The sequence below is a fragment of the Zeus faber genome (genome assembly GCF_960531495.2).
Source record: "Zeus faber genome assembly, chromosome: 9".
NCBI lineage: Eukaryota > Metazoa > Chordata > Actinopteri > Zeiformes > Zeidae > Zeus > Zeus faber.
Window position 1 is genome coordinate 962,515 of NC_137197.1, and position 18,362 is coordinate 980,876.

Here is an 18,362-nt window from a genome sequence, read left to right on the forward strand (position 1 = left end):
AGAGGTGGACGGTGGGAGATGCTCGGTAGAGGTGGACGGTGGGAGATGCTAGGTAGAGGTGGACGGTGCCAGATGCTCGGTAGAGGTGGACGGTGGCAGATGCTAGGTAGAGGTGGACGGTGGCGGATGCTAGGTAGAGGTGGACGGTGGCGGATGCTAGGTAGAGGTGGACGGTGGGAGATGCCACGTAGAGGTGGACAGCTAGAGATGCTAGGTAGAGGTGGACAGTGGCAGATGCTAGGTAGAGGTGGACGGTGGACGGATGCTAGGTAGAGGTGGACGGTGGGAGATGCCACGTAGAGGTGGACAGCTAGAGATGCTAGGTAGAGGTGGACAGTGGCAAATGCTAGGTAGAGGTGGACAGTGGCAGATGCTCGGTAGAGATGGACGGTGGCAGATGCTAGGTAGAGGTGGACGGTGGCGGATGCTAGGTAGAGGTGGACGGTGGCGGATGCTAGGTAGAGGTGGACGTGGGAGATGCTAGGTAGAGGTGGACGTGGGAGATGCTAGGTAGAGGTGGACAGTGGCAGATGCTAGGTAGAGGTGGACGTGGGAGATGCTAGGTAGAGGTGGACAGTGGCAGATGCTAGGTAAAGGTGGACAGATAGAGATGCTAGGTAGAGGTGGACAGTGGCAGATGCTAGGTAGAGGTGGACAGTGGCAGATGCTAGGTAGAGGTGGACGGTGGCAGATGCTCGGTAGAGATGGACGGTGGCAGATGCTAGGTAGAGATGGACGGTGGCAGATGCTAGGTAGAGGTGGACGGTGGCGGATGCTAGGTAGAGGTGGACGGTGGCGGATGCTAGGTAGAGGTGGACGTGGGAGATGCTAGGTAGAGGTGGACGTGGGAGATGCTAGGTAGAGGTGGACAGTGGCAGATGCTAGGTAGAGGTGGACGTGGGAGATGCTAGGTAGAGGTGGACAGTGGCAGATGCTAGGTAGAGGTGGACGGTGGCAGATGCTAGGTTGAGGTGGACGGTGGCAGATGCTCGGTAGAGGTGGACGGTGGCAGATGCTCGGTAGAGGTGGACGGTGGCAGATGCTCGGTAGAGGTGGACGGTGGCAGATGCTCGGTAGAGGTGGACAGTGGCAGATGCTAGGTAGAGGTGGACGGTGGCAGATGCTCGGTAGAGGTGGACGGTGGCAGATGCTAGGTTGAGGTGGACGGTGGCAGATGCTCGGTAGAGGTGGACAGTGGCAGATGCTCGGTAGAGGTGGACAGTGGCAGATGCTAGGTAGAGGTGGACGGTGGCAGATGCTCGGTAGAGGTGGACGGTGGCAGATGCTAGGTAGAGGTGGACGGTGGCGGATGCTAGGAAGAGGTGGATGGTGGCGGATGCTCGGTAGAGGTGGACGGTGGCGGATGCTCGGTAGAGATGGACGGTGGCAGATGCTAGGTAGAGATGGACGGTGGCAGATGCTAGGTAGAGGTGGACGGTGGCGGATGCTAGGTAGAGGTGGACGGTGGCAGATGCTCGGTAGAGGTGGACGGTGGCGGATGCTCGGTAGAGGTGGACGGTGGCGGATGCTCGGTAGAGGTGGACGGTGGCGGATGCTCGGTAGAGGTGGACGGTGGCGGATGCTCGGTAGAGGTGGACGGTGGCAGATGCTCGGTAGAGGTGGACGGTGGCGGATGCTCGGTAGAGGTGGACGGTGGCAGATGCTAGGTAGAGGTGGACGGTGGCGGATGCTCGGTAGAGGTGGACGGTGGCGGATGCTCGGTAGAGGTGGACGGTGGCGGATGCTAGGTAGAGGTGGACGGTGGCAGATGCTAGGTAGAGGTGGACGGTGGCGGATGCTAGGTAGAGGTGGACGGTGGCAGATGCTAGGTAGAGGTGGACAGTGGGAGATGCTAGGTAGAGGTGGACGGTGGCAGATGCTAGGTAGAGGTGGACAGTGGGAGATGCTAGGTAGAGGTTGACGGTGGGCTTGAGCTCTCAGTCAATTCCGAATGCCTCTGCGTGCTCCTCTGTGTTTTCTCCACCATTATCACCCACGTTGTTGTTATGGTGACCGGGTTGGGGGAATCTCTGCCAGCCATGCTGGGTCAATTGAAAACGTATCTAATAAACGGTGCATTTAAGAGTGTATTCCTGTCGTAGGACTTTAATGCCAGTGAATTTCTGGCGAGAAAATATTTAGAGCATATTCTGGTCTTCTAGCCTCCCTGGAACTCTTACCTGATTTTCTCTGCATCAAACAGCCTTTGAGCAGGTCTTTTGAACTTCTTCCTCTTTGCAAACCAGTCTTTCTGCAAGACAAACAGACAGCCAGCCACACAGACAGTCAGTACAGACAGACAGCTGCAGAGAACTATATCTAGTTAAAGGTATACGTAAAATATATTTGGGAAAAAAATTGCAGGTAAGGTAGGTAGATGATTGATGATGATTAGAACAGTCTCCTTAACTTCAGATAGTAAGGTAACTTAAGGTAAGTGGATCTAACCAGTACTTTTCTGGTAGTTAAGTATACATTTAAGAATAAAGTGAGTAGGTTCATCTACAGGTAAGGTAATAATTATTATGGTTAATTAAGTATTAGGTTCATTAGTAGGTTCAGGGTTTTTAGGTCAGAAATGTTACCTGATGCAGAAGAACTGTACTAATTTTGACAAAAAGAAACATATGGAATGTGAATATGAATAAAATCAGACAAGGGGTTTTTGTTGAAATTAAGAATACTATTTAGAGGGTTAATTTTGGCATTACAAAATTGAAAAAAAATATTTTTAAGTCCTTTTTGAGCACTCATTTTTGTTTTCAAGGGCTTCACGCAAAACAAATACTCCATTTTCAATGTGATCTTAAATAATGAACATATAATATGATTGAATCGTCTAGTATTTAATATAGTATGTCTATAATTAATCTCATTGTCATCGACTATTATCAGTGTATTTCCAACCATGCTGGATTCAATTTACATTTCCCTGGCATCATCTATGTCATAAAAGTGATTCTAGACATGTTCTATTACATTATGATTTGAAGAACAAACCAAGGTGAATATCACAGGTTTTCAATTATGTTTTTTTCAAGGACTTTTCAAGCACTTCAACACAAAAGGGACTATTTCCAAGGTCTATCCAGTAAGTGTGTGTGTGTGTGTGTGTGTGTGTGTGTGTGTGTCTCTGCACCCACCAGGCTCATTTTGGCCTTGATGCGGTCCAGTTCTATTCTAGGAATCATCTTCAGAGAGATCGTGTTCTGACTCGGTTCCACGTAATCCACCTGCACAGAACAAAACAGTTATTTAAACCCACTTCAGTTATTTAAACCCACTTCAGTTATTTAAACCCACTTCAGTTATTTAAACCCAATCCACTTTCCCCATTCAAGTTTCCTCCGATCAGAAAATGGGGATGTGGTTAGTAGTCACACCTTATCATCACCATTGCAACCAGTGATAAGAAAGCACATTTTCATCTACACTAACACTACGAGTGAATGTCAGTAATACAGACACTCATAACAATAATATTATAATAAATGTATTATAATTACTATTATAGCGACAACTGAAATCAGTGAACTCCATCAGTATTGTATGGAATTTTATAAAAGAATACCAAATAAAACAACACGATATTCCAAACATATATTGTTTTAAAAAGAAAGTACAATTCTCTGTCAAATAAAAAATGTATTGCTAATTTAATTGACCAATAAAAAATACATAACATATTTAAATTACTGAAATTAATTAATGTGCAGAATATTTAACGTAAGGGGAAATTGGTTGTATTCGTTCCAAAAAAAGTATCAATATATTAATTTGCTAAATGGAATACCAGCCAGATTGAAAATGAATGGTGTGTGCTTCTGAACCCAGATGGATAGATCTGCTGATCTATCCCAGATCTGCTGGTCCTCAGACCCAGCCTACCTGCGCAATGTCGTCCTTGTAGAGCCCCCTCTTGAGCCGCACCCAGGACTTGGGCTTCAGGTTGGTGACCTCCTTCACCACCTTCAGCACATCCGTCATCTCCTTGATGGGAACCATCTGCTGGTTCCAGAAGCCCATGCGCAGGTTGCCCACGCCCTCGATGGCAGCCTTCACGTGCGTCTGCTTGTATGACTCCACGTAGATGTAGCCTTTTACGTGCTCGGGAGCCACCACCGACTTGATCTGCAGGGGCTGCAACCAAAAGGGATGGGGGATAGAGAGAGAGAGATGGAGGTGGAACCAGGGTTTAATGGATTTCCTTTAAATTGACAGTTAATCAGCTGTTAGTCATTTGTTTCACGTTATCTGAAGCAGGAGACAATTGTTCTAACATCTGAAGCATCCCCGGGCTTTAGAGGTTTGAACGTCAAACATTGATGCGGCACAGGCCGCACTAACAGACCGACACCCTGCCAGAACCGTCCACCCCACAGGCCGGCCGGCGGGTCCCCAATGAGAAGCCTAGCAGCAGGAGCAAGGCCGACAGCTGCCTTCCACACCCCAACCGCCTGGCCGGGTCGCAGCACGCCCACCTCCCATAGCCGGAGGTGCCCCCTGCCTGAGTGTGCCAGTGTATATGTTCGAGGCTAATATGAGTAGAAATAAAAAGGCAGGACAGACGAGAAGCACGTCAGGGCAAGAGCTTGACAGGCAAGATTGCAGCCGCCGACCACATCCCCACCCACATAGCTCACACCCAACCTGTCCTGTAAAACCTTGGCCTTTTGTGTGGTATAAGTATTGAATTTGTGTTCTGGCACTGGGAGAGATAGGCGAAGCACAACCAGATCAACACAGGGGTGCGGTAGGTCGGGCAGCGGCTACACAGACACCGCACCCGACTTACCATGCCCCAGTGCCCCTACCCTGTTTTACCAATTGAGTAATTTTAGTTTCTTGATGATTGTTAAGGCGATCAAAATGGGTTGAGAGGTGGGTTAACTGAGGAGAGGTCGTCAAGGAGACATACAGACAGGGAGACTGGAATGCTGTGACACAGAAGGGTTGATATCTTCTTGGTGATGTTGGTCCAGAATGTTTGGATAGGTGGGCAGAGCCAGAAGGCATGAAAGTAGTCATCTCTGGTATCAAGGGAAGAGTGAGAGCAAACGTCTTTATCCACAAAACCCATTTTGAACATTTTGTGTTCCGTGATATGAGCTATGTGCAGAATGTTATGTTGGATGAGTTGCATTTTGGAGTCGTGGGGCACAAGGTGTTGTTGCAAATAAGATTCCACAGGTTGATATCGGTGGGAACAGCAAGATCTCTTTCCCATTCCATGGTAGGTAAAGACAAAGTGTCGTCTGATTTAAATAAAAGTTTGTATATTCTGGAAAAGGGATTGATGTTCAATCATCTAAGGTGATTGTAGGATGTAATTTGATTTGAACTTTTAGAGACTGCTGTAGTGAAGGAATTGAAGGAAGCTGTGACCACCGATATTATACCTTTGGGTTCAGGTTGGGAAGGATATAAGCACATTTTTTTGAAAAATTTGTTCCAGATGAGTAATTCCTTTTCTTTTTCAAGACCTAAAGATTATTGGTTTGTTTTTAACCAGAAAATCTGGGTTGTGGCAGATTGGGTGAAATTGTTTGGAGATAAGAGTGTAACCACTGAGTTTGAGGAAGCTCCGCCAGGCTGACAGAGTCGTTGTGATGAACGTTTTTTTTTTTAAAGCAATTGTGTTTCCTTATTGATTCAGTAAAGAATGGGAGATCAGATATTGATAACTCCTGACATTCTGTTTTTTCAATGTCTCGCCATCCATAGCCCAATTGTAGCTCTGGTTGTAACTATTAAATTATAAATTGAAGATGGTTCCCTAGATAGTAGTACCTGAAGTTTAGGGCTGTTGCTCTTTAAATTCTCGGTTTCTTCTATTTCCAATATAATTTATTAATAATTGAGTCTAGAGTATTAAACAAATTTACTGTTGGTTGGACTGGGTTTATTGAAAAATAAAATTTATTTTTGGTAGTATGTATTCATTTTCACTGCTGCTATCCTACCCATTAGTGAGATGGGTAGGTGGTTCCATCAAGTGAGGTCTTCGTCAATGGATTTTAGCAAAGGAGTAAAGTAAAGGGTAAACAAATCTGACAGATTGTTGGAGATAACAATACCAAGGTATCTTAAGCAGCTTTCACAAATGCACCCCAGACCATGTCCAGATAATCAGGTCCGGACCTGAATAGTTTTCCCATTCTCACATGTAGCAAAAAAAACGGAGATTGTCCGTGTCAAACACCTTTACACTACATGGAACTACGTGGTGCCAAGCATTATTCTTGCTAATGTCCAGTCCCTGGAGAACCAGATGGATGACCTTAGAGCGAGGATTAAATTCCAACGGGATACGAGAAACTGTTGGGTCCTCTGCCTGACGGAGACATGGCTGAACCCACTGGTGCCGGATGAAGCCATTCGTCCAGCCGAGTCCTTCTCCGTGTTCTGCGCTGACAGGCCGGAGGAGTCAGGGACCGCATTCAACGACCCGCCCGGGGACCTGGTTACATACACTACTCACAAAAAGTTAGGGATATTGGGCTTTCGGGTGAAATTCAGAAGTGGACGTGCTTTGGCCACATCCCACACTGATGAGTGCTTCATTGTGAACAGTGCCCTGATGAATGCCACTCAACTCCAGGCACATTTAAGGGAGGTGAGAGGCACCCAAGTGTCACGTCAGACCATTCGAAACCATTTACCTTGGCGTGGTCTACGTGCTAGACGACCTGCAAGGGTACCTGACCACACCACCAGGCACAGGCATCATGGTATTGCAGGTGCCAGGGAGCATTTACGCTGGACGAGGGACCAGGGGCCTCAGTGCTGTTCTCTGTTGAAAGTCGATTCATGTTGAGCAGGAATGATGGAGACGTCAAGGAGAACGCTATGCATCAGCCACTGTTGTCACCAGACGAGCCGTTGGTGGTGGTGGTGTTACAGTGTGGGCAGGTGTGTCTTGTCAATTCAGAACTGCCCTACACATTGTGAATGGTAGAGTGACAAGCCCATACTACCTGAATGACATCATTCATCCAGTCATTGTGCCCCTGCATGAACAACACAGGCCTCATTTCATCTTCATGGACGACAATGCTCCAGCTCATGGAGGTGGCATCATTAGGGAACGGCTGCTGGAGACTGGGGCACCTCAAATGGAGTGGCCTGCACTTTCTCCAGACCTGAATCCCATAGAAAATCTATGGGTTCAGCTGAGTGGCCGTGTAGAGGCTCCTAACTCTGTACCCCAGAACCTCAATGACCTGAGGGCCCCCTTCAAGAAGAGTGGGGGGCCAAGGCCTCAGCAGACAATAAGCCGACTTGTGAACAGCATGAGACGTGGTTGTCAAGCTGTAATTGATGCTCAAGGCCACATGACAAGTTATTGAGACATTGACATTTTTTGTTGTGGTAAACCCACCACTGTTGTTGGTTTTTGTTTCAATAAATTGTTTGAGAAGAGGAAATCACCATTGCATCTTCTACTTAAATGCCCTACTTTCATGATATAATATCACTGTCGTGTGAACTTTTTACATTTTCCATAAATTTCACCCGAAAGCCAAGTATCCCAAACTTTTTGTGAGTAGTGTATGTCCATCGCTGGTCAGACGATAATGTTGCGCATGTTTTTGGTGGGGGTCCTTACTGATGTTACATGGAGGAAACCCCATGTGAGCAAAGGGAGAACATGCAAACTCAACACAGAAAGGCCCCTAATTGGGAGATAACCTGCCCGAGTACGGTGCCAACAGGCTGGAATTGAACCTAGGACCTTCTTGCTGTGAGGCAGCAGTGCAATGCACTGTGCCACAACGAGAAAGGCGAGGCAGCGTCTTTACCACGGTGAGGGTCCTCAAGTCCTTTTACTCGGGAGCGGTGGAGAGCATTCTGACAGGAAACATCACTGCCTGGTTTGGGAACTGTACTGCTCAGGACAGGCGGGCCCTGCAGAGGGTGGTGCGTTCAGCCCAACGTACTACTGGAGCTACCTTCCTCTCCCTGCAGGACTTAAACACCAGGAGGTGTCGTAGGAGAGCTGCAGGATCATGAAGGATCCTCACCACCCCAACAACAGACTGTTCCAGCTGCTGTGGTGGAGCAAGAGCCTCCATGGCAACACAGCGAGAACAGAGGCGAAGTTTCTTCCTCAAGCCATAAGGACTGTCAATGCTGAACTCACCAGGGGTCCAAACAAAAAGCACTGGGACACTCACACAGGCCCCACTGCCTTACTGTACTATATGTAGCATACTGTACCCCATACTGTATCACTGTTCTGGGTTACTGCGTACTGCGCTGTATTTCTGTTCTGTGTTACTGTATTGCTGTGTCGTACTGTTGTACATTGTACTGTATATCTCCATACTCACGATATTCACATGCACTTGACTGCACATATCTGTATATACAAATAGTATATACCATATACATAACTATTCCCTTGTATTTTGTTTCCCCACTTTGTAATATCTTTTTGAGTCTTATTTAATTTATATTTATATTATTCTATTCACTAACTGCGTTATGTTTTCGGAATCAGTTAGTTTCAATAGTTTGTTTGGTTTAGTAACTATTGTGCATAATCTCCGGGTGCATTGCAAAGACATTTCACTGCATATATGTATGTGATAAATAAACCTCTTGAATCCTGAATCTTGGAAATGCTAGTTTGGTTTAGATGAGGGGCAGAGCCTGGGTAGAGCGTGCAGGAGGCAGGATGTTACGCAATGACGCTTCAGTTTCACAGAACACCCAAGATGGTGGACGAGGCTAGAGACTTATCAGTAATTGGGCTTTTCTTTGCGTTGATACTCTATGTATTTGACCGTATCCACAATTTAAACGACAAACTGGAACGGATTAATAAAGAAAGCAGCAAGGAGTACGCAGCAGCTACGCTCGTGCACCAACATCCACACAAAGGTAAATAACTGGCGCATGATAGAGAGGTCATAAACACACAACACGCCCACTCATTTGCTATGAATGATCTGGGAAATTACCTGCTCTTTTCACACATACCGCTCAATCGGACATTACCCAGAATTTGTACTTGGGTGCTGGCTGGGTAAAGTCTGGATAATGTCCAGGTCAAATGATTTGCACATTTGCGTAGACACATACAGCTCCTCCGGGTAATGTCCGGATCATTTCAGGGTTACAGTGCGTGTGTGAAGGCAGCTTAATTTTGCCTGTTGTGATGGTAATGGAAAGTTTCTGGGTGACAGCATTCCAGTCTTCCCCACTGAATGGGAAGACCGTAGTTTTAGTCCAGTTTACTGAATAGTCTGAGCTGGCTGAAAATTTTGATATAATCTTAAACATTGGGTTCTGTAAATACAACAAAATATCGTCTGTATACAAACTGATTTTGCGAACAGTGTTTCATGTTTGTATGCCAATGATATTACTGTTTTGAAGGGTTCATTAAAGATGGTGAATAGTAAAGTGGAGAGCAGAATTCCTTGTCTTGTGCCACGTTGTAGAGTGAAACACTGAAGTGTAACCATTGGTGATGACAGAAGCAGATGGTGAGTTTTACAGAATTCTGATCCATTGAATGAGTGACTAAAGCCAAATTTGTTGAGGATTGAAAAGAGATTTGTCCAATTAAGTCTGTCAAATGATTTTTCGGTATCTAAACAAGCAAAACCAGTATTTAAGTTGTTCCTTTGAGACATGCTGATCAGACTGAATAAACAGCCCATATTGCTGGATGAGTGTCTGCTCCTGACAAAGCCTGTTTGGTCTGGGTGAATGATAAATGGAATTACTTTCGCAATTCTGTTGGTTAATGTTTTACTAATGATCTTTAAATTACAATTAATTAGGCTTACGGGTCTATAACTGGAGGTGAGGGTTGGGTCCTTATTGGACCCAACCCTGGAAATGAGAGCATGTGTGGAGATTGACTTAATCTCCGTCACCATATTGATCAATAATGGGGATATAAGTGGCAAGAAGTGTCTATAGAATTCCACTGGGTAGCCATCTGATCCAGGTGATTTTTGATATTGTTGGGGATAGAGAAGAGAGCTTTCCTGCGTTCTTCTAGAATCAGTGGTTGATCTAATGTGGTAGCCTGCTCTGTCGACAGTTTAGGGAGGTCGATATCATCGAGGAATGAGTTAATGTTTGATATATTTGATAAATCGTAAACGATCCCTCGACTTTGGTTCCTACAATACTTTTGTTCCAAAAATGGAGAAAAAGCCATTGTTTCCATGCATGTTATGATGTTAACACTTTTAATTTATAGAGATGCAATTTAAAAAACGATGCATGGAAGAAGATTTTGGAGGTAGTTGGAATCCCTGTTGAGGTTTATTACATGATACACTGAAGTAAAAATGCTCAGTCTCTGCTGAAGTTAAGCTCTTGTGGAGACATCTCCAAGACTGAACACGCCCTTATACTTCCATATAGTTTGATTAAAAGCATTTTCCATGTACAGTATGACCTGATGTCATGTAGCACAGATCACATAGACAGAAGACAGGTGAATATTTTTTTGATAGATATTTTTTATAAATTATAAAGATAACAGTGACTTAAAAATAAATATATTTGCAAACAACATCTAAATAATTGAATGCAACTATGTGCACATTCATCTGTTTATACACTATTAAGGCAACTGCTCAGAGATGAGTTTAACGACAGCGATCGCTTCTCGTGTGAGCAGACGGCCAGAAATGCCCAAAGAGCAACCCCTATTCATGGCTCAATATCCCTGTACGATCTGCTGCTGTGTGTGGGGTCTTACTGTGTCTGTGAACTGGTAGGCGATGAACTTCCTCATCAGAGCAATGGCTGTAGCTCGCTCTTCTCCGATCTGGGAACACAGGACACACACGGCTCAATAGCAGCGAGAGTGTGTGTTACAATTACAGTAACATAACTTTACTCAGAGCATAAACATCAAAGTTGATTCTTAAGACAAGAACATCTGAATGTCAAGATGTTCTGTGACAGTAGATTAATTCCAGCATTTGCAGAACATCGGGGACAAGGTTTCCTGTTCAGATACTTTATGTACTGACCTTACACTTTACTGTCCACAGGTTAGGATCCCTGAGAGAGAGGGGGAGAGAGAGACCGATTACCCATCATGCCCTGGGGCGCAGCATCTGGAATAGAGCTGAACGATTTGGGTAAATAATCTTATTGCGATTTTTTTAAACTAATATTGCGATTGTGATTTAGTATGCGATTTTTTTTTGGTTCCTTCTGTATTATTCACTAAACACAACCAATAAATCAAACTATAGCAGTGGTACTCAACCTTTCCCAGCTCAAAAGCCGCATTAGCCACATTAACAAAAATATTTTCGGAAAAATCCTGAAACATCCCTTTCCTCCATCAAACCATTATGCATTTTAAAATAAGGCTACAAGTAATATGTTATTAAGGAATGAAAAGCATGATGTATGCAATAATTGCAATTTAATATTACTACCATATGATTGTCACTATGTTTTTATTAACACTGCGACCACAAATGTATTATTATACACAAATTATGTATAAATGTATACGGGCAGACGGTACATGGCAAGCCGATTTGGACACAGTGGTCTGGTGGTAAGTTGTGGCTCCAGGTTATTACTTATACATGGAGTCCCTGTATATGGTAATAATAGATGGTAATAATATAATTAATTATGAAAAATGAATAACAAAATTTCCAGTGGAAACCGAGTGATCAGCCATTGATCACTCAGATAAATGATCATTGACCACTACCAAGAAACAGATCTCTATACAATACAGATGCACTCTCCGTCATACAGCGGTTTATGTGTCTAATGGGAAATTCAGTTTTGATCACTGCAAACAATGTTGCAGACAAAATTTATTGAAATACAGGTTGAGCATCACTGGGTTAGATTGTGTAACATAAAAAAAAAAGAAAAGAAAATTGCTTTCTATTATATTGCAACATCGGTTAGAATTTGATTAATTGTTAAGCCCTAGTCTGGAAACTGACTGGAGGAGTGTTTACTCACTTGACTCCAGGAAGAAGCTGCTGCTGCGTGATGTCATCAGATAGCTCCTCCGAACCTCCAGAGTAACTGAAGAAGAACAGCGTTGTTACAGTACGAACACAGCGTTCTGGGACAGGGGTTGGAGGTGTCCCTCAGAGCACCTTTTGAGGACTTGTAACATCCTCACTCTAAGGAACCCAGAAGGTTGATAAGGTCTTGAACTCACTGCTCTCCTCCTGATGACTTGGCATACTTCCTCATGTAGTATTCACCCAGCGCCTCCTCCCGGGAGTCCCTGTAAAGGACACACACACACACACACACACACACACACACACACACACACACACACACACACACACACACACACACACACACACACACACACACACACACACACACACACACACACATTTGAATGAAACTAGGTTATATGGTCTAGATTTTTAACAGCAGTGAATATATTAATCAAAATTATACGTACATACTAAAAAAAACATAAAAACACGTTAAAGGGTGTTTTTATAATGAGGCATTATTAAAATGTATCATATTTCACATTATCAAAGCAATCTGTCTATTGCATTAAATTTGATTGATTTAATTATTATTGACATAAAAGACTTGTAATCTGTAAAGTAATTTGAACACACAAATGATTCTGCAAATGGCCGACATTAAATATGTTGATGCAGTGAATACATTGATAAATAAATGGAACTGTTGATGGGTGCTGGTTTAAATGCACTCTACAGCGAAGATCAGCTCGCCCTCCTCAGGAGAACAAAACAGCATGTTGAGAAAAGGGTCTAAATAAAGAATTCCAAAAGCAGCCACACTTAACTAGTTCAGTGGTTCTCAAACTTTTCTTTAGTCGTGTTTAGTCTAAGATATTATTTCAGCTCAGTACCCCCTTCACTGGTATTGGGAGAAAAAAATAAAACTAACATAAACTATGTACTGTATGTTATTCATGATATACCCGGTACCCCTAGAGGCCCCCATTTGAGAAACACTGAACTAGTTGAATACAAAGTTAGTTAGTTAACAGACCAGAACATCTACGTCTCTCACCTCCAAAGATTCTGCAGCCGCCTGGACCCAGAGTGATCTTCATCCAAAACTACATGATCTATGTTGGAAACTGAGAGAGCGAGAGAGAAGAAATCAGGGATGAATGAAAAATAGACAATGAAGCTTGATGATTGTTCTTAAAGAAACAATTAACTGGCACAGAAGTGCATTCTGAGAGCTGCACTCAGCCAATACCATGTCAATAGGTGACAGGTCACAGGGTAGGTGAGTATCAGATATTTAATTTCTGTTTCAGACTGAATTTGTTCTGTGAAATTTTAAGCAATAATGCGATTTTTAATGCATTTGTGTGTAAATGTGGTCCCTCTTACCTTCAGCCTCCTCTGCAGGGCAGCGTCCGTGATGAAGAGCCATCAAGCAGGACAATGGAGATGAAGAGGATGGAGGCAGGACGAGAGGAAGAGGACGAAAGAGAACACAAGCATGAGGAGAGGGAGAGGAGGAGGTGAAGAGCACATCACAGGATGGAGAACAAAAACGTAAAAACAGACGGATTAAGGGGGTATGGAGGCCGCTGGGTGTTATGTGGAGTTATAGTCTCTAGGAGGCAGCACCTTCAGGCAAATGGTCACACTTGGTTCTCAAGACAGGGTTTCACTGAAGCCAGCACTACTCTGGCTGTACCGAGGGGTGGTCTGCTCCAACGACAAAGGAGGTCTGTTCTACCAGGAAGCAGTCTGCTCTACCGGGAAGTATTCTGCTCTCTGCCCTGCCGGGAAGTATTCGGCTCTCTGCCCTGCCGGGAAGTAGTCTGCCCTGCCGGGAAGTAGTCTGCTCGACAGGTTAGTAGTCTGCTCGACCGGGAAGTAGTCTGCTCTCTGCTCGACCAGGAAGTAGTCTGCTCTACTGGAAAGAAGTCTGCTCTCTGCTTGACCGGTAAGTAGTCTGCCCTGCCGAGAAGTAGTCTGCCCTGCCGGGAAGTAGTCTGCCCTGCCGGGAAGTATGGGGATGGTAGCTCAGGAGGTAGAGCTGGTCGTCTAGTAATCCAAAGGTCGCTGGTTTGATCCCAGGCTCCTCCTGCTAGCATGCTGTAGTGTCCTTGAGCAAGACACTTAACCCCTCATTGCTCCTGAAGGCTGCGTCCGTCGGTGTTTGAACAATTGTAAGTCGCTTTGGATAAAAGCGTCTGATCAATGACTAAATGTAAAAGTAGTCTGCCCTGCCGGGAAGTAGTCTGCCCTGCCGGGAAGTAGTCTGCTCTCTGCTCGATAGGTAAGTAGTCTACTCTACTGGAAAGAAGTCTGCTCTCTGCTTGACCGGGAAGTAGTCTGCCCTGCCGGGAAGTAGTCCGCCCTGCCGGGAAGTAGTCTGCTCTCTGCTCGACCAGGAAGTAGTCTGCTCTCTGGGGAAGTAACCCTTTAACCCTCACTGCTGGAAGTTGGATTTGCTTTTTAGATGTTAGTCTCTGTAGAGCATCTGTGTGGCCGGAGAGATTCAGACTCAATCGCCACAGCAGCCAATGTGTCAGTTGAACACTAGGTTTTGCTGAAGAGCCTTTGAGAAAGACAGTAAACTAACATGTGTGTGTGAGCTCAACACCCAAATAGACAATCCTGTTATTAGAACGGTTGTCTGATCCCTGCGGTTTGGGACATTAAACTGAGAATGATGCCACCTTCTAGAAGTCTAAGATGCCGTTGGAGTGACTTGACATCATACAGAATGAAGCTCAGAGCAGGTTTCAGCTTTTTCTGTTGGTATTGTAAATCTCCTTTTTAAATGTTGTATTTGCTTGGTGCTGTTTTAATATGTCAACAAGGTTTTCACATTGCATCTTTTCTTTGCATCAGGTGCAGCCTTATTGAGGTAATCAACCTTGTCCTTGTCTGCAGGTGAAATCTCTCTGGACTACTCCTTTAACTCTGGTTCTGGAGCCAATAATGGGTTTGCCTTCGGTGCTTCCGAATACACAACTACACACTTACAAATACAGCTGAGCTTAGATGAGATGGTGTTAATAGAATACAGAAATACAGAAAGTAGGGCTGAACGATTAATCAAATTCAGCACGGAGAGGAAGCGATCAGGGAGCAATTTGCGGACCTGTCTCTCTCTCTGGCGGTATTGACGGTGTGTGTGTCAGCGTTGAGGTGCCCGCCATATGTAAACAGAACGGTATATTTGTATTTTATGTCTCCTTATGGAACAAAACCATGCGTAATGGGGACACTTTCTCTGTGACACCCTCCGCCCCCGCATATCGCGATTGTTTTAACTAAACCCCCCCGGTGAGACCAGGCTCTCCATCCCGGGCAGCAGTGTGCTGTGCAGGGCGTGTGCGGCTGGCAGAGCACGGAAAACCTGTGGAGTCCAGACAGAGCCTCTTCCAGAACACTGCATCTGTCTTTTTTGTTCGTTTTTTAACTTTTTGAAATTGAATAAGCATAAAACTGTCCCTGAACACAAGGAGCAGCGCTCTGTGTATGTAGACATGGACGGTGAACAAGGCTTAAAGTTCAATGAGTTAATATTCTGCTGTGATTGAAGGGTTATTGTTTTACAATTCAGTAGTTAAGTAAAGATGTTATTCATATCAATTCATGCAACAATTCATCCCGTTTCATCATAACACGTAGGCGTGGCCGACAGGAAGAGCAGTTCATATGTTGTATCCAAAGTTGTGTTGTGTTTAGTGCATAATACACAAGATAAGGAACTTAAAAAAATTCACATACTAAATCGCAATGTTGGTCGGAGAAAAAAAAAAGAGAAAAAGAAAAGATTGCAATTCCATTATCATCCCAAATCGTTCAGCCCTAACAAAAAGTAAAGAGTCAACGGCGATGTGGGGTTGCAGAAAATGAATGAACTGACGTTCCACAACAATCATGGAGTCATAAGAGAATTTGGAGGTGAATTACCGTTAACTGCAGAGGACATGCATGATGGGATCGTCAATAAGACAGGGAGAAGACAGTCAGACATCATTTCATACTGGTATGCACACATAGAGGAGCTAACATGGCTCTACTGAGCCTGGCTTTACTGAGAGGCTAGAGGAAATAAGATGGCTTTCAGGAACACCCCCACGCTTGCGCTGAGAAGTTGAAACACTGTGTGTCTACTCACCTTTCTCCAAAATATCTTCAGCTCCTTCTTCCCAAGGATCTTCATCCTCATACTCATCATCAACATCTAGAGAGAGATAGTGTGTGTGTTAAGATCACTGTACATCTCTAATAGACAGTAAAATACACACACAAAAAAAGAACAAATAAAGACAGCAGAGAAGAGAGAGGAAGATGAGAGAAAGGAGAGATGTAGAAGAGGGGAAGAGAGGCTCCATACCGGCCTCGTCCAGGATGAAGCCTCCGTGGCGGGGTTTCTTTCTGGGACGGTCGTCGTCGTCTTCCTCCTCCTCTTCATCATACTCCTCCTCATCGTCCAGATCCTCCCCCTCCTCCTCCGCCACCTTGTCGCTGCCCACGGGACTCGCTGTCTCCTCCTGGTGCCAGACAGAGGAACTAACATGATCACATCGCCACCTGGAGCCACAAGAGGCCTCACTTTGGTAACAATTACCGTTTCCACACCAAAATTAGCGGGAAAAAGTCAATAACTTTGGATTCTAAATGGGATATGAAATGATGGAATGACGCACAGATATTCCTGTCTATTTATGTGCCAGCGTCTGGAATTTCAATGCACGTCGCATCTTGCCGGTAATGGGGCCAAAATTAGCAGCTTGACCCAGGTGTCATTTTCACATCAGAGCCGAGCGGAGGTGGAGATGATTAAAACCCGGGTCTATTGCAAAATCTGGTCCAATAATGGACAAACACATTAAAACTGTGTGGAATGTAAAGTTATATTCAGGGAAAATAAACAGTGAATTGGAAACATCCCTTTCTTTATAAAGAAATATAAAGCAAGGATTGCAGGGAAAACAAAAAGATTTAGTGGTTAAACAGCCATCCAAAAACTTTCCATTAGTAAACATTTTGGTCCAGAAGCCTTGCTCACAAAGCTTCTCACTTTCCGAAAGACTCTTTAGGTAAAATCTCAATGCTCACTAATTTAGAGGACAAAGTGATGCATCAGGATATGATGAGACACACACAGCTAACAGTAGAACTGTGGTAGTTTGACAAACCACGGTCCGTTTCGGCTGGGAACTGGCGCTATGTCCAACACTGAGGGTGGTGTTCGGAGCCTCAAACTTTTTTGGTTTTGAATCTCTGCGTGTCCTCGAATCAGTGCCAAGATGAGCCCTCATGTAATAGTCTTTGAAATAAAAAAATCAACATAAATGAGGGAAGCGCTTGTAGATGTGGCAGAGAGAGCAAGTGGAATGGTCCATCATGTAACCCATCACTGGGACCCGCTCCACCAGCGAAGGCAAATTCATTGGAGTTTTTTGGACAAAGCCATTACTGGTGGCCTCATTCTGTCAGTATTTCTTCAGACAAGAAACACAAGGTACGCTGTAGTTCCAACAATATCATTAATCACCTGGTTCTACTGACCCCAGTTCAGTTCTAATGCCACCATCTTGGAATGAATTACAGGAAGAACTTTTCAATTGCACATTTGGAAAACACAATTGACCCGCTTCAGTGGTTTGTGTATGCTGCTTTTCTTGGAAAATAGTTGCGATCTCAGTGTGGCTCCCCTGGTTAAAAAAAGACTAAATAAATACGAAAAATATGAAGACAGTTGATCTATTTTGTAATGTTCCGGAATGCTGCAGAGAAATCCAGTCGTCATGGAAACACATGTAAACCTACTAGGGGGGGATTCCACACAGTCTCGCGTGCTCATGCATCTTTCCTTCCCCATCAAACTCCACGTTAACGCAGCAGTTAGCCTAGCAGTTAGCCTAGCCTTTGCCTAGCCCGGACTCGACTCGCCTCATGCTCCTCCGCCTCCTCCGCCTCCCCGTCGCTGCTGCGCTCGCTCTGGTTGTCAGAGAAGTCGCTGTCGTCACTGTCGGACATGTTTATAATCCCCAAACACACCTGGAAGAAACAGAGTGAAACAGGATGGACAGCTAAGCTAACAGCTAAGCTAAGCCAAGCTAAGCTAAGCTAATTCATTGAAACAACCGCCACGGTGTTAGCACGCATTTCGCAGGGAATATATTTAAAGAAACACATGAATGACACTTTAAAGAGCGGCTCCATGCGGCTGGTCCTCACCTTGTGTGTTTTTATTATTCACAGATGGAGGATAAGCAGCAGATTCTTTTAATCGCACTCGGATGCGACAACAACACAGCCGCGAGAGTGGAGGAAAACCCGCGCGGCGGTCTCGCGTGATTTGGAAATGAGCGGTCAGCCAATAGGATCGCGCGGTTCAAGGCGAAGCACAGGGAA

At 44.8% G+C, this 18,362-nt stretch overlaps 1 protein-coding gene across 1 annotated transcript in view; it reads right to left on the bottom strand.

Annotated features, from left to right (window-relative positions):
• supt5h (SPT5 homolog, DSIF elongation factor subunit) overlaps positions 1-18,360 on the bottom strand; it is a 27,306-nt gene extending 8,946 nt beyond the window's left edge. The window contains exons 1-13 of the mRNA XM_080007570.1: positions 18,186-18,360; positions 17,898-18,005; positions 16,336-16,492; positions 16,117-16,182; positions 13,359-13,370; positions 13,027-13,096; positions 12,179-12,247; positions 11,974-12,039; positions 11,007-11,037; positions 10,730-10,798; positions 3,889-4,140; positions 3,144-3,233; positions 2,181-2,251 (exon numbers count right to left, since the gene is read on the bottom strand). Coding sequence (XP_079863696.1) covers positions 2,181-2,251; positions 3,144-3,233; positions 3,889-4,140; positions 10,730-10,798; positions 11,007-11,037; positions 11,974-12,039; positions 12,179-12,247; positions 13,027-13,096; positions 13,359-13,370; positions 16,117-16,182; positions 16,336-16,492; positions 17,898-17,984 — 1,040 coding nt within the window. The 5' untranslated portion in view covers positions 17,985-18,005; positions 18,186-18,360. The remainder of the gene's footprint in view (positions 1-2,180; positions 2,252-3,143; positions 3,234-3,888; positions 4,141-10,729; positions 10,799-11,006; positions 11,038-11,973; positions 12,040-12,178; positions 12,248-13,026; positions 13,097-13,358; positions 13,371-16,116; positions 16,183-16,335; positions 16,493-17,897; positions 18,006-18,185) is intronic.
• Positions 18,361-18,362: the final 2 nt, after the last annotated feature.